The sequence below is a fragment of the Sinocyclocheilus grahami genome, unplaced genomic scaffold, assembly GCF_001515645.1.
Source record: "Sinocyclocheilus grahami isolate Dianchi unplaced genomic scaffold, SAMN03320097.WGS_v1.1 scaffold126.1, whole genome shotgun sequence".
Classification (NCBI taxonomy): domain Eukaryota; kingdom Metazoa; phylum Chordata; class Actinopteri; order Cypriniformes; family Cyprinidae; genus Sinocyclocheilus; species Sinocyclocheilus grahami.
The window spans coordinates 3148960-3163393 of NW_015505305.1; the positions used below are offsets into that span (position 1 = coordinate 3148960).

At 38.9% G+C, this 14434-nt stretch overlaps 1 protein-coding gene across 1 annotated transcript in view; it reads right to left on the bottom strand.

The window, feature by feature from the left end:
- Positions 1-181: 181 nt before the first annotated feature.
- LOC107590258 (heparan-sulfate 6-O-sulfotransferase 1-B-like) overlaps positions 182-14434 on the bottom strand; it is a 59228-nt gene continuing 44975 nt past the window's right edge. The window contains exon 2 of the mRNA XM_016278941.1: positions 182-1241. Within this exon, the coding sequence (XP_016134427.1) occupies positions 539-1241 (703 nt within the window). The 3' untranslated portion in view covers positions 182-538. The remainder of the gene's footprint in view (positions 1242-14434) is intronic.

Genomic DNA, 14434 nt, shown 5'->3' on the forward strand with positions numbered 1-14434 from the left:
AGAGATTCCTGCAGCGCGCTTTCAGAGTTTCTCTGAAACCCTCCACCTTCCCCAGCTCCACCTGTCTAGATCTGCTATGGGTTAAATATATATATATATATATATATATATATATATATATATATATATATATATATATATATATATATGTATATAAAAAAAATCTTTACACTTTCCTGAAGAGTTCATGTGAATCAGATATTAAAACCTGTTTGTTCATTTCAAATCACACTTTTTGAGAAACACTGCAGCACGGAAGTTGAGAAAAACTTTGTGGCACAAACAAAAAAAATCACTAATAATTGAATATTAATGTTATGCCACAACGTTTATTTAAAAAAGGCCTATGAGATGCTGCACCAAGCGAAACGCAAACAGACTCATTTCTTTAATGTTTTCTGGTCCCATATTCCCACCCAAAAGGATGGGGCGTTGAATTCTCCTGTCTGGGAATGGATATTCCACTTGGGTCTCTTTATTCCCCCCTCTCCTTTGTTACTGTGTCTCTTTTTCGGTCTCTCTGGAGAGGGGTGGGCGGTTACCAGCCGTTGATGATGTGATTCATGTAGTCCTCGGTTGGCAGGCGTGCCGTTCCCTCTCCTCCGGCTCCGTCCTCTCGGAACGGGCTATGGAAAGATGCCTGTCCTCTCAGTAGTCTCTGTTCCCGGCGGTCCAGCATGTGCTTGTACTGGTAGCGCTGCTGAAATAGGTCTTTGGCGTAGTCGTACAGCTTCATGTCCAGATCGTTGAGTTCCTCGATGCGCTGAATTGTGTCATTATCTAGGCCGATGCCGGCCGCCCGCGTGCTGTTGTACTGCATGAAGGGCCGGATGAACTTGAGGTGGAAGGTGCGTTCGAATAAGTACTGCGTTTTTCGCTGGAACTCCGTCAGGCCGAAGAAAGCCATGTCTCGCAGGTTTTTCTTGGCCGATTCGAGCAGGAGCTGTGAGCGCCTCTTCTCAGGTACTGTGGAGAGGTTGTAGCAGCCCACCAGACTGAGGTCGGCCAGCATGCGCACTTGGCGATTATTGGCGAGGTTGTAGGGGCAGTCCATGAACTGCTGCAAATTGCACCCCGACCAGTCAGAGCCCTCGTAGCAGGGTGGCAACTCATCGGGAGTGGGAGTCCGACCGTCGCACATGTGCAGGGATGTCTTCCACGTCGCCCCGCGCTGAACGTGCCTCCATTCGCTAAGGTAGCGGGAAACGGGGTCCCTCAGTAGAGTGATATAGTAGAACTTTCTGCAGGAAACAGAACAGGACAACTCCATTAGTTACAAAACAAACCAATCATATACAAGATTATGATAATATTTACATTTAAGCATTTGGCAGACTCTTTTATCCAAAGTGACTTTCACTGCATGGGAATTGAACCCATGACCTAGCTGTTGCTAACGCCATGTTATGTTGTTGGAGCTACAGTAAACTGCTAATATGATCAACAAAACATTCACAGTAGAACAAAAGAAAATGATCACAATGCAACCTGTACGTGTATGTCTACAACTTTATCCTACAATTAATACTTTGCTTTGAAAGACAGGATGTAACGGGTGTAAACCATGACTCAATAAATGCCTTTGCTCAGAGTCTTCCCAGCATGTCCTGAGGCACCAATGCCTTAACCCTTTCCCACCACTTCACATCCTGTCTGTTTTGATACTCCTTTGATTGATGGACCTTAAACATCATTGTAGATGCAAAAAAAAAAAAAAAGGAACAGGAACAGGAAAATAGCTTGTTTGCAATCACGTGATTCTGATGACACACAAAATTCTGATGGAGGACAGGAAGTGAAAAGCAGAATGGATGAGATGGAGGAAAGGCTGTACTGTACCGGTTTAGACAGTATTACAAGAGAAAGGTATAAACAGAAAATCACAACATAGTCAAACCAAAAATTATTCAGACAAAATATTTTTTTTTACTAGTGGGTGCAGGACACTATAGTTCATTTATGTTAGTGAGGATAGCAAAATAAAGTAAACTGTGACATATTATACCCAAAAATTAATCATACAGTGGACTACCAGTAAATTTAAGACCAAAAATTATTCAGACACTTTGACCTGACCATGTTTTGCTTAAGTGTCATCTGACATTATCAAGATTAATTTGTTCTGAGTTCTTGTCATATTTTACAACCATTTTCTGAACTATAGTGAATAAACTGTGATAATGTGTGAAATGTTGAAGGTGTCTGAATAAATTTTGGTTTGACTATGTTGGACGTGATCCTTATGTAATGAAGAGGAGCAATTTTTCAACTAAATTGAAATACTTGCCTGACATCGAGGCGGTGGATATAGGCTAAGCAACTAACCCTGATTGCAAACAAGCAATTTCGAAAGTGAATCCCGCATTTATATGAGGGATATATGTCACTCCTGAAACTTTGCTGCATGTACAGGGTACGTAGCCGCTGGTCCTGTTAGCAGCACGTAAAACAAAACTTTTATTCAAATTCTGAATTGATTATAGCCTACAAAGCGAGCAAATAGCGCTTCCATATAATCACTAAAAAGCTGTCACTCACTTCAATTTATCACAATCTCACAATGTTCCGTTATAATCAATGAAGCTCTCTAAACTACATATATAATATCTTATTTACATCGTGTCTATGTGTGGCGTTTAGCACTGAGTGAATTCTGTCTCATGCTGAATGCGTGAGAGTTGGCAGCCCTGTATCTATTTATATATTTCTTTATTAATATCTTTATATCTTATATTAACCATTTGCACACACAAGCATTATCTGACTCGGCTCCTCCCGACCGCAGATGCAGGTTTATAAGCCCCTTTTTCCTTGCGTTTTTCAGTAAATTTTTTGTCTTTCCCCCCCTTATGAACAACAAATTTTCGTGCACGATAAAAGCTCCTTGTGGTTTCTTGGTTTGACTGATTTGAGCATCCATAAACAACACAAAAATAATATGCATTTTGAGTTTCTGCTAGCGATTCTATATGTAGAAAAATCACTTCCTGCCCTCCAACTGCATTTCGTGCCATAGCAAACAACTTGTAAGGACTGTAACGTTCCAGGTCTGGATGTGTATACATTGGAGGAGGATATATGAATATATTTCATATTTACAATATATTTGGTATATTATGTATCAAAAATTTATAATAATCTATGATATATATATATATTTATATTTATATATCCATACATCTGCAAACATCTTTAACAATCATTATATGGAGCTGAACTAAGTTTGAAAGAATGTTTGAAAGAAAAACAGTCATGGCTCAGAGTCTTTTAGTGGAAGGCTGTTTTAAAGTGAGAGCAGTCAGATGATGGTAATGAAACCACCTCAAGAAAAAAAAACTCACTGCTTATATGCCCACTATAGGGACCTTTCCTGAAAATACACAAAAATATCTTTACCAGAGCATTCTGCCACTCGGAGAATGCTACAGAGACACAAGCCACAGGGAAAAGTGAGTTTCGGCAGAACCATGCAAAGGATTTGTGGAGTGGGAGGAAGACCAAGCACTGCCAACAATCTAGCAGGTGGTTTTCAACAGATTAATCTCAACCAAACTGACGACAGAGAGATTTAGCTCTCAGCCACAAATTCCACAACACCCGTCACCACCTGTTCCAGCTGGGCTTCACCCAACATTACCTCTTCACACCCCTGTGACCAAATGTGCCAAGGAAACAGATTTCCTCTAAAATGGCCGAGAACTGGTTACACATTCTAAATAATCTTGCCTCTGGCCAAGAGGTGGCAATCCAGCCCACACTGTGCACTCAAATGTCCTTTTAGTGTACATGCAGTGCCCTTACTGACCACATGGTGGCAGTGTGCATGTATTAACCAGGCCCTTACAGAAAGCACAGGACAGTTATGAGGACTTCAACGCCTTCCCTGTCACAGCAAGAACACTCTCAGACATGTGAGATCAGAATGTAAGCTCGTTGCTAAAATGACTTTCTGACTTCTGATTTACTTTGATCTTTTCCTTAATTCTCCATCTAAATCAATGGAATCATTTGACACTTTATGTCTTTTCAGTATCTTCAAATCTCATTAATTCATTCTCTCTTCCCTCTGCAGTGCCAAGGCTTCCTGTTTTAACAACTCTAATGTTTCCACAGTGATTAAACTCTGGGCCTCATCAGCACATACGGCAGATCCAAATCCCAGCCAATAACTGGCTGCCTGCTCTCTGCAAGGCCAGTCAATACTAATAACATGCACCGAAATAGCCACATTATTAATGAGAATGGACCAAGTACTGAGACTTGGGGCACCTCACAAAGTAACTGAGGGTCATACTACGAGCTTGGACTGCTGCAGTGTGCAGACTCATAAATTAAGCTATTGAACACAGGTCTCTTTTATAAAAGTCTTTTATAATTGAATTAAGACCCAGTTGAGGCCAGCTCGGGTAGAAGCATTTTAATTTGTGTGTTTGTATGGAAGGCTTCTTTGGCAAAGTCAACAGGAAACGTAGGAATCTGGCACCTTTTGTTTGCAAGTATTTGTTTAATCCTCTTGTACTACAAAACATCAATGTCAAGAGTGTAAATGTGTAAAACTACATATTTTCGAAATCAACTAAACAGTGGTTTGCCTGAATGAATCACTGACTAATCCTAAGGCTGACCTTGTCTGGATGCGATCTTGCTATCAAACAATGCAAGGGTTTCTCGCAAATTTACATACTGTCTTAGCTAGAGTCTGCTTTTTTAAAGAGTAACACAAAAACCCTGTACCAGCAATGTAACTACTTACTAAACTGACCAAATGTGACAGTTCAAGAACCGGCGATTGAAAAACGAACACTACTAATGTAATTATTGGGGGGAATGCTACCCTGAATGTGGTTCTTCGTTCCAAAATCATTCATCTCAATCCATGCTTTTCCACTGTAGAATCAAACACACTTAACAAATACATTAAAACAATCCACAAGTTCATTAAAAATCTCATTATTGAGGTTAAAACCCTGCTCTTTCTCACTGAGACATGGGAAAGGAAATGTTGCCCTTGAGAGAGACGGCATGACCGGCCCGCTGGAGAGTGTGGAGTTCAAGGTCAGAGCGGAAGACAGAGCATGCTGGAAGACTCCTCCTCGGGCTGACAGCTCACAGTGGAGCCGTCACAACTCTCCGTCTGACATGACTCCACGTGCAAATCAGCCTCAAATATAAGTTGACTGCACAAAGACCAGTCACCCATTCTGACAGACCAGACACAAAACAGCTGTGGGGGCACTAATTCCTCTTTCAGACACTCACACAGAGAGGAAGTGGCAGAAAAATTGAGAAAACTTCCAGTAGTTGGTTTGGATTAGTGTGTTAACCCCCATATTGTTTGTTGATGCCAAGATGCTCTTGTTCTCACACATGCACATCGAGAAAGCCATTCAAATCTACATGCTAACTTCCTAAGATATTCCACTCCCAGTGCCGCCTTCCCAATGGTGCGTTTAAACTAGGGAAGTGGAGCATTGCTGCATTATTGATGCAGAACCTTTGCTGACTCTTGCCACAGGGTTCCCTCACCTAGCCAGAGCATCCAACCTCCACTGGTTTAACGCACTAGCACCCCTGACAACCATCTAAAGGTGATACGACTATGACAGGCCAGGTGAATATGTTTCAGACTGGTTTAATTTCATCAGGGATGCTCGCTGCTTCTGAGTGTGGGTTGGGAAATTGAAGTCTAATTTTTTTGTCAGCAAAAAGCACCAGACTGTGCAAAATGACTTTAGACTGTCATCCTGGAGACGGTCCACTTGAAAATCCATTTCTCTGTAAGAGCGGAGTATAAAAAAACTTGGACAAAGAAAAGCATATTTGACAATTCAGTGTGGCCATTTATGTACACACATAAATCTCTTTCTGACATGCATAAATACTAGGGCTGGTAAGCGATTAAAATTTTTTATCTAATTAATGTGGCGATTAATTAATCTAATTAATCACAAATTAATCGCACATTAAATTTGGCTGAGAAATTACTCCCAAAAGATAATTTAATGTCATTGTTGTGTAAAGCATCAAACAAACATGACAAAAAGTAGCTTCAGCAAGAAATATTTTGAATGAAAAAATTTATTACGTATACCCTTTTGGACCATGAGGGTGAGTAAATGATGACACAATTGTCATTTTTGAGTGGGTGAATTATACCTTTAATAATTTATTTTATTAATTGTATTATTACTACTATGGAAATATGAAGTTATTTCTTTAATGAAATTATACTCTAAATAATAAACTAAAACTGCCAGTAGGTGTTGGTAAATGTCTTAATGATTAAGTCATCGAGTCATTTATTCATTCATTCGATTCGTTCAAATGGCTGATTCATTCAGGAGTAAATGGTTTTTTATGAATGGTCCATTGAATCATTAGGCTTGTTCAACTTGAAGTGGATCATCATCATCAGATCGATCGGTGTGTGACATCAAAGTACCGCGAGAGCGATTAGAGAGCAGACAACTCTGCATGCTTTTTTTATCCGCTTTTGCGGTACTTTGATGCCATACATCAATCGATCTGTGCAGCGCCGCTTCAAATCCAATGAGCCTATGCTATGGCCAATGGTTCAACGTGCCAAATGGTTCACCCAATTCGTTCAAAACGTGCATTAAGATATGAAATGCCTCTGTGTGTTGCTCAGAGACTAATAGTTCTGCTAGTTCTGCTTTGTCTTTATATTTTTGTTGGCAAAATTGAGCAAAACAGACAACATTGTGTCTAAAATAACAATATTAACTTCTTACTTACTGAACTGTTGTGTAAGATCAGTATCACATTTGCACTCGTGTGATATTGCACTTACCCTATTGCTTGTGTGACATTGCTTAACTATATGATGTAAATATGAGACAAATTATATGGGGACAAATTACATTTTTGCCCCATATCTTGAATTTTAGGGACATTCTAACTACGTTCTCTAGGCTCCATCATGCAGTGAGTTGTTGCCCTGCCTCATATGTGATGCGATCTAGGAAAATCCACCACATGGTGAAATTTTACCTTTTTTATGTTTTAATACCAAATGAAAGCAGAGTTCAGGCCATTTCTAAAACTGTTTTTATTTTCTCCATAGCTTGATCGAAAAAACAAAAGTTATGGCTATCTGAAGTTGGCTGATGGCTATGATTTTCAGGAATGGAATTTTAAGAAAAATGGGTTTAAAGTGAGACAGGTTTCACTTTCACTTCACGGGTTTAACGAGAGCTGTCTGTCATACAACCCTTGTATGTTTAGATAGCACGGATAGTGTACCTTGTAGTTTACATTTAGAAAAGCGAGCACAGTGCAACTGTTCGCGCACCTGTGCATATAACAGACTGTCATCGGACTCCTCCTCGTTATGCTGGGTACACACCACAAGATAATCGGGCTGATTTTGGGCCGATTTCTCCCCTTCCGACAATCCTAGGTAAAGCGTGAAATCAAAATTTACTTTATTTACTTTACTAGCGTACATTGCTAGTCTTGATGTAAACAATGAATCCGTGCAAGTTAATCCGCTGAAAAAAATAGTTTGTCTTCGTAATCTTTAATCAAAATCTTAACATTTACTTCCGCTCTGGAATGGCATTCCTTTTCTGATGACGTCAGTTTGACAGCTTGGGCAGAATATACTTAAACACACCCCTCCAACTGTTAGATTGCTATGAGTGAGAGACAGAGAGGAGGAGCGCAAACATAAAACCATGCCCTCTATTCAATATTCCGTTTCAGCTGGAAATACGTCACTACACTGAAATAAAGTCGGCAGCAACTTCCGGTTCACTTTAATGCATTTAATGCATTTGTGCTGTATGTGCTCACATTTTTTTAGATATGGAAACGTTATATAGGAAAGAAATTATACATTCAGGAGCTGATTTTCAACCCCTGCCCTGTGAATTTTATAAATACAACAGCTAAAAGCAACAGCTAACTTTTTTGCTTAAGCAGTTTTTGTAATTAAACCAACAAGCTTCACTTGTTCGCAAACTTCACACTTGCGTGTTTTCTCTTTCTCCCTCTCTCTCTCGTTAATTAATTTGAATTAATTTCAATAAATGTCATCTTGGCGCTACTTTATTTCACTAAAGAATTCTACCTCTAACGAGCTTTAGATAAAATAGCCTAACAAATGAAAATTACCGTTATTTTCCATCATTTATACATTCAGTCAGATTTTGTGCTGCAAAACATCCATGACAGCTGCTGTCCATGCTGGCAAACTCGACGTGAATAAGGCCTAAATAAAAAAATTTAATAGCACGGCCATTCAAAACCCGAGGGTCTACCATTGTTCATAGTATTGCGATAACTGCAGACAATCCTTTTGGGTGGGAATTCATTTAAACACAGATATCGGATGCCAGTCGTGTCTAAAATGAATGTAAACAGACGGGCCAAAAAATCGGATATGGTCAAAAGATCGGATGTGTGCATTAAGACTTGCAGTGTAAATGCAGCCTTTGACTACGAGACACAAAGTTGCTTCCAGCACCTTCACACTCTCTGTTCCTGTGTGGCCAACCACTACCACATGATCTGCTGAGACCATCACAACTGTTAAGAACCAGCTAAAGACAGCTTAACTAGTCCAAAACCACAAAATGGCACTTCCTTTAAAAACGAAGTAGTTCCTATAAAATATACCGTATTGGCACGAATATAAGACGACCCCCCCCCCCCTTTTTTCCAGATGTACCTACTTTTTAAAAGCCAAATCTTGTTTTTTCTCAGTAAAACACATTTTGTCTTCAATTATTTTCATATTGCATATTTTTCCTATTTAAATTTTTGTTTTGAAAGTATGGTAAAAACTGGTCAAATGTACCAACAATCACATAAAAAAAATATACACTTTAAAAAAACAAGAAAAAAAGCAGGTAGCTCATCTGAATTAGGACATTTATGCTATCCATCTAATAGTAGCCTACCAAAATCTTATTAACAGTAGAAGTTAAATCTTACTGTAGTCTTCAAATCTGGGTACTGTCTTACGTTTTAAAATCACAAAGGGAGTTTGGTCCCATCAGGCTAACGTGACAGTCACGACTCATGCAGCTGTAAGATTTTCTTTTGTTTTTACTCGCGATCTTTACAACACGCATTACATTACGTATTTCATGGCACACTCGTTTTATGCGTATTTGGCGCCACCTATTGTTGTGGGTGTATTATTGACATGTCAAAGTCTAGACCCTGAATATACAGGTGCATCTCAATAAATTAGAATGTCGTGGAAAAGTTAATTTCAGTAATTCAACTCAAATTGTGAAACTCGTGTATTAAATAAATTCAATGCACACAGACTGAAGTAGTTTAAGTCTTTGGTTCTTTTAATTGTGATGATTTTGGCTCACATTTCACAAAAACCCACCAATTCAATATCTCAACAAATTAGAATACTTCATAAGACCAATAAAAACATTTTTAGTGAATTGTTGGCCTTCTGGAAAGTATGTTCATTTACTGTACATGTACTCAATACTTGGTAGGGGCTCCTTTTGCATGAATTACTGCATCAGTGCGACGTGGCATGGAGACAATCAGCCTGTGGCACTGCTCAGGTGTAATGGAAGCCCAGGTTGCTTTACCTCAGTTAATGGAAGTGAGTCACTGAGAATTATTACAAACTCTAATTTGAAACTTCGTCATTAAATCTAATTTACATGAAGAGAGGTTTACATCCTTATGGTACACATATACATTCTTATGGTAATGAATCTACACAGAATTAATCCCCAAAGTGTAGCTATAAACTGCTTAACTCGTCTGGAGCACCTTGTTTCATCAAACCAGTGTGAATTCTGAAACCTGTTAATATAGCCTTTCATGTATGGTGTGAAATAGGCCTTAGGTGAAGAAACAACAGCAAGATCCAAATTTAGTAATCTGGCACAGCCCTTCTCAACAGAAATGCTAAACTTTCATGAAATGGTGTCAGTGACCATTTTAAATCTCGATTAGGAGGTTTCTTGTCTTGGAAGTAGTTGTAATGCTAATATAGAGTTAATATTAGAGCTAATGAGAGTTCTGAATGAATTACATTAGTAAGGTTCAAAAGTTTGGAGTTGGTTAAGATTTTTTTTTTTTAATGTTTTTGAAAGAAATGCTAACCAAGACTATTCATTTGACTAAAAACAGTAATATTGTGAAATAATATTAGAACTGAAAATAACTATTTTGTATTTTCTTATATTTTTAAATGTCATTTATTCCCGTGATGCAAAGCTGAATTTTCAACAGCCATTACTCCAGTCACATGATCCTTCAAAAATCATTCTAATATGCTGATTTGCTGCTCAAGAAATATTTCTTATTATTATCAATGTTAAAAACAGTTGGGCTGCTTAGTATTTTTGTGGAAACTGATACAGCTTTTAATAACAATAACAATAACCTGCTAACAATATGCAGAATAATATATGCAATGAAGTCTGTAGAAATCAGATCAGACAGTAACATTAATTTATTACATTAAAATGATACATGTAATAAATAATTAAAATTATAATAAAATTCCATGAAAAGCCAAAGACATCTAATAACCGATGCTTTACAGAATCCTTCAAAACAAGAAAACAAGCTATTTTTACTCTAATCTGTGAATATACACAAACACAATGGAGTGCATAGGGACTTAGAAATAAAAGGGTCTCCCTGTGTCTTTTCGAATGTGAGCGGAGGCAGCATTCTGCCTAGAGTGCAGAGATGAGCGGAGTTGGTGGAATTTTCACCCATGACAGAATCAAACCTGTTAAAGTATGAATGAGGTGGGGGATTTCAACTACATTTCTCTGACTAGAAAGGTGGCACAACTGCTTTCACTAGGATGAATGTAAATTCCACCTTATTCCTGGTGTTCGCTGCCACACTAGCCGTAACAGCTGAGGGAGCGTGACTAACTACAGAGCGGCGATTCTTTAGTCTTGGGATGTGGGAGGAAGAGACGCAAATAAAGACAGCAGTGTATGTGAGAGAGAGAAGAGGTAAGGAGGAAAAGGAGAGGTAGATGAGGAAAGAGGTATAAAGAAATAAATTATGAAGAAAATATGAGTAGTGCCTCAAATAGATGAGGAACCGCAAGGGGAACCACAAATAGAAATGGAGAGCATCTTGGAAATATGGTAAATAAGTCAGGTAGGATGCGTCAACCCCCTGCAGGTCCTGGGACCTACCTGGGGGTCTCGTAAACCCGCTATCTTAAACCCGCACAAGTGTTTCGCTTCAGAGTGGGTGATAAATAACATGTTGAGATGCTAGCATGCGGAAAGACTCCTGGCAGGTTTAAGATCTGCCCAAATGTGCAAGGACGGAGCGAGCACTAAACCAACTCACTGAAGGAACCCTGTGTGAGCTCTGGGGTGTCATTAAAAAGCAGTCAGGATGTGAATTGTGACAGGTATCATGGGGAAATCAGTAGCCTGAAGATTATGTGAGCGAAGTAGAAGCAGATCTGTGTTTTCTCACACTCCAAAACAAGCATCACGTTAACATCATATATGCAACCATTCATAACATGTTAAACAAGGCGTTAACAGATTATTAGAAAGGTTGAATCTGTGAAATATTAGCAGATAGACAATAATCAAACATATACAAAATGTGTAGTGACAATGAACAATGAACCTGAGACGACCAAAGAGCAGAGTGCCATTTAAAAAGAAAAACACTGAAAATTGCAGATGAACTCCAGAGGAGAGAGAGAGAGTTCTGGTTGGAAACAGACAGCAGTTCAGACAGAGCAGAGGCTTTAATAAAGCTAGAGCTTATTGTTGCATGCAGTTCTTCATGTTTATGTATGACTGAAGATCCAGGAGGGACTAAGGCAGGATTGGAGACTAGAGAGGGAATAATGCAGGGAATAATTCTCATAATATGATGCCCTCCTGAGAGAGTCTAGAGTGACATGGCCTTTAACCTTCAATCTAGAATATTTACTCCTCGATCATGTGCTATGAGAGTGGAAAAACACCAGCAAAACCGCAAAAATAAATCAAAACAAAACAAAGCAAGCAAAACCAGCCAACCAGTCTTTAGACGAGCTTTAATTTAATTAAAAAAATAATATTAAGATTAATTTTATATTTGCAATATAAAACTATGCCAATGAATACTACTAATAATGATAAAGAATACATTTTAATATTTTTGTGAATTAAAATAATAATTAATTATTCAATGCATCACCCATGTGCAACCAAAATATGATGAAACCACCACTTGCCCTTAAAAAAAAAAGACTAAGAGACCAAATAGTAGCGAGTGAGAGAAAAGAATCAGACCACCATCCATGTAAAGGCCTTTCCACAATGAGCGCAAAAAAAGCTAAATGAATATCGTACGCGTTGACATGCTGGAATAAAACAATACATTTCTATGGATGCTTCCACATAGACCACGAACATTCGCGCACCGAAAATGCGAAAACACGGGCCGTCCAATAAGATTTGAGCTATGATCACGTAACCGGAGCAGCTGCTGTTGCACAAAAGTGTGAGAATTGTGGCGCTGTTTCGAAAACCAGTGAAAACAAACACCGAAGAAGACTATCCCGGATAAGAGAGTGGATGCTGAGTTCTTGTTATCGTTGGTTTTTGAGAACAGATTTATTCTCACATGTTCTTTATACAGAATAACATTTCTAATAATTCTCCAATGAATTATGTGACCTGTAGAGCACCGTCCGTTTTCTTCCACGTGCGCAAGTGTTATGAGTCAGAGCGCGTTCACTCAGCTTCTACACATGAAATGTGAAAGCAAATAGACATATGATTATGACGATATATTTTCTGTATGTGATTTATATGCAGCTCATGGTCTTTTTTATAGCAATAAAGGATGTTTATGACAAATATTAGCAGTGTAGCGTTATTAAACATACAAGTGCATACGAGTGCTTATTATAGAATCAAAATCAACTATAAATCACAATTGGAAGTTATTACAAGCACTCAATGATGGTTAAAAGTGGGTAAGCAAATACATTTTCAAGTGTAGCTTGATGCTAATTGTACTTCTAATTATATTTTAGGATGTAGCCTATTCTTGCAAGCATTATAGCTAGTTTGTGTTTCTAGTGTAGAGCCAAACTTTGTTTATCTTAATTTATATGTTAAATCCATATACGAGATACATATCTGAGGAAAAATGCATTGTTGGTCGGCGCCACCTAGCGGGCAGGTGTGAATTAGCAGAAGCCGAACAATCGCTTTGCGTTCGGTGTGAAAGCACTGTTCGTCTGCGATTTGCCTCGCTTTTTCACATCACGCTCAGTGTGGAAAGGCCTTAAGACTCTAAAAACACAATAAAAGAGCTCTCCTCCAGGAACTCCACAGTTCTGATCCTATTAGCAGCAGGAATGTGAGGAATGTTTATAGTGAAGAGACCCCCTAACAGCCTAAGGGGGAGATCCCTCCATTTCACCTTCACTGACACACACTGCAATTCCAACTGAACCCCACCGTTCCTATAGAACTGCTTGAGATAAAATGGAAACACAATCTCTTTGATCCTGGGTATTTAATGCATACAGTACGGACTAAAATGTAATTATTTTGTTGAGTTTAACAAACTAATCATATTTTTTTTTAGAACAGGGGTGTCTGTTTTAAAGTTGGATTCCTGGAATAACAAGGCTACAGTTTAAACCGTGAGTGTCTCTGGAAGATGAGGACAGAATGTGTTTAACCCCAAGCTTGTTTATACCATTAGTCTTACCAGACAGACAGAGAGAGCGAGACAGAGGGGGCTTGGAAGTGAAAGAAAGAGATCTTTGTCCTGGTCCATCTCTCTAAAGGCGGGCGTACACGGTGCGATTCTGAAGGTTGGAACGTCATGAGCTCTGGCACATGTCACGACTGAGTTTATCCGAAAATCGTACGGCGACAGTCACACACACGACACGAAGTTACTACGATTTTACAAACTCTGACGTAAGCATTATGTTTCGCGCCATTCATAAAAATATGGATTCTGAGGACGAAATCGTTTTCTTTGTGGCAGGCGGCTTGTGACGTCCACAAAAAAAAGAAAAAAGAAACCAAGACAAAGGACATGGCAAAGAGAATGGCTGAAAAGCAGAGAAAAGCATGGACTTTCTGTTCTTCATAAAGAACTCGAGGGAGTAGGCCATTTCTGATTTTCTGCTTGTTTTGCCGGAAATACAACAGGCCTATTCATTCATAAATCTGAATGGCAAATTTGGCACATTCGGAATAACAGATAAAAAATAGAACTGTATAGCTAAACTAAAATTATTATAGACTATATGGTTTTTGTCATCTGATTGGTCAACTTCAGATGGATTGCCAAATCGTCTCGTTCAACCGCACATACAACACGAATTTAAACCGACAGCATCCGATTTTTTTTGACAATTATCGGGAGGATGGGAGGCGCTCGTAACGTCTCGGATCGGCCCGTAATTCTTCTCACACAGTAC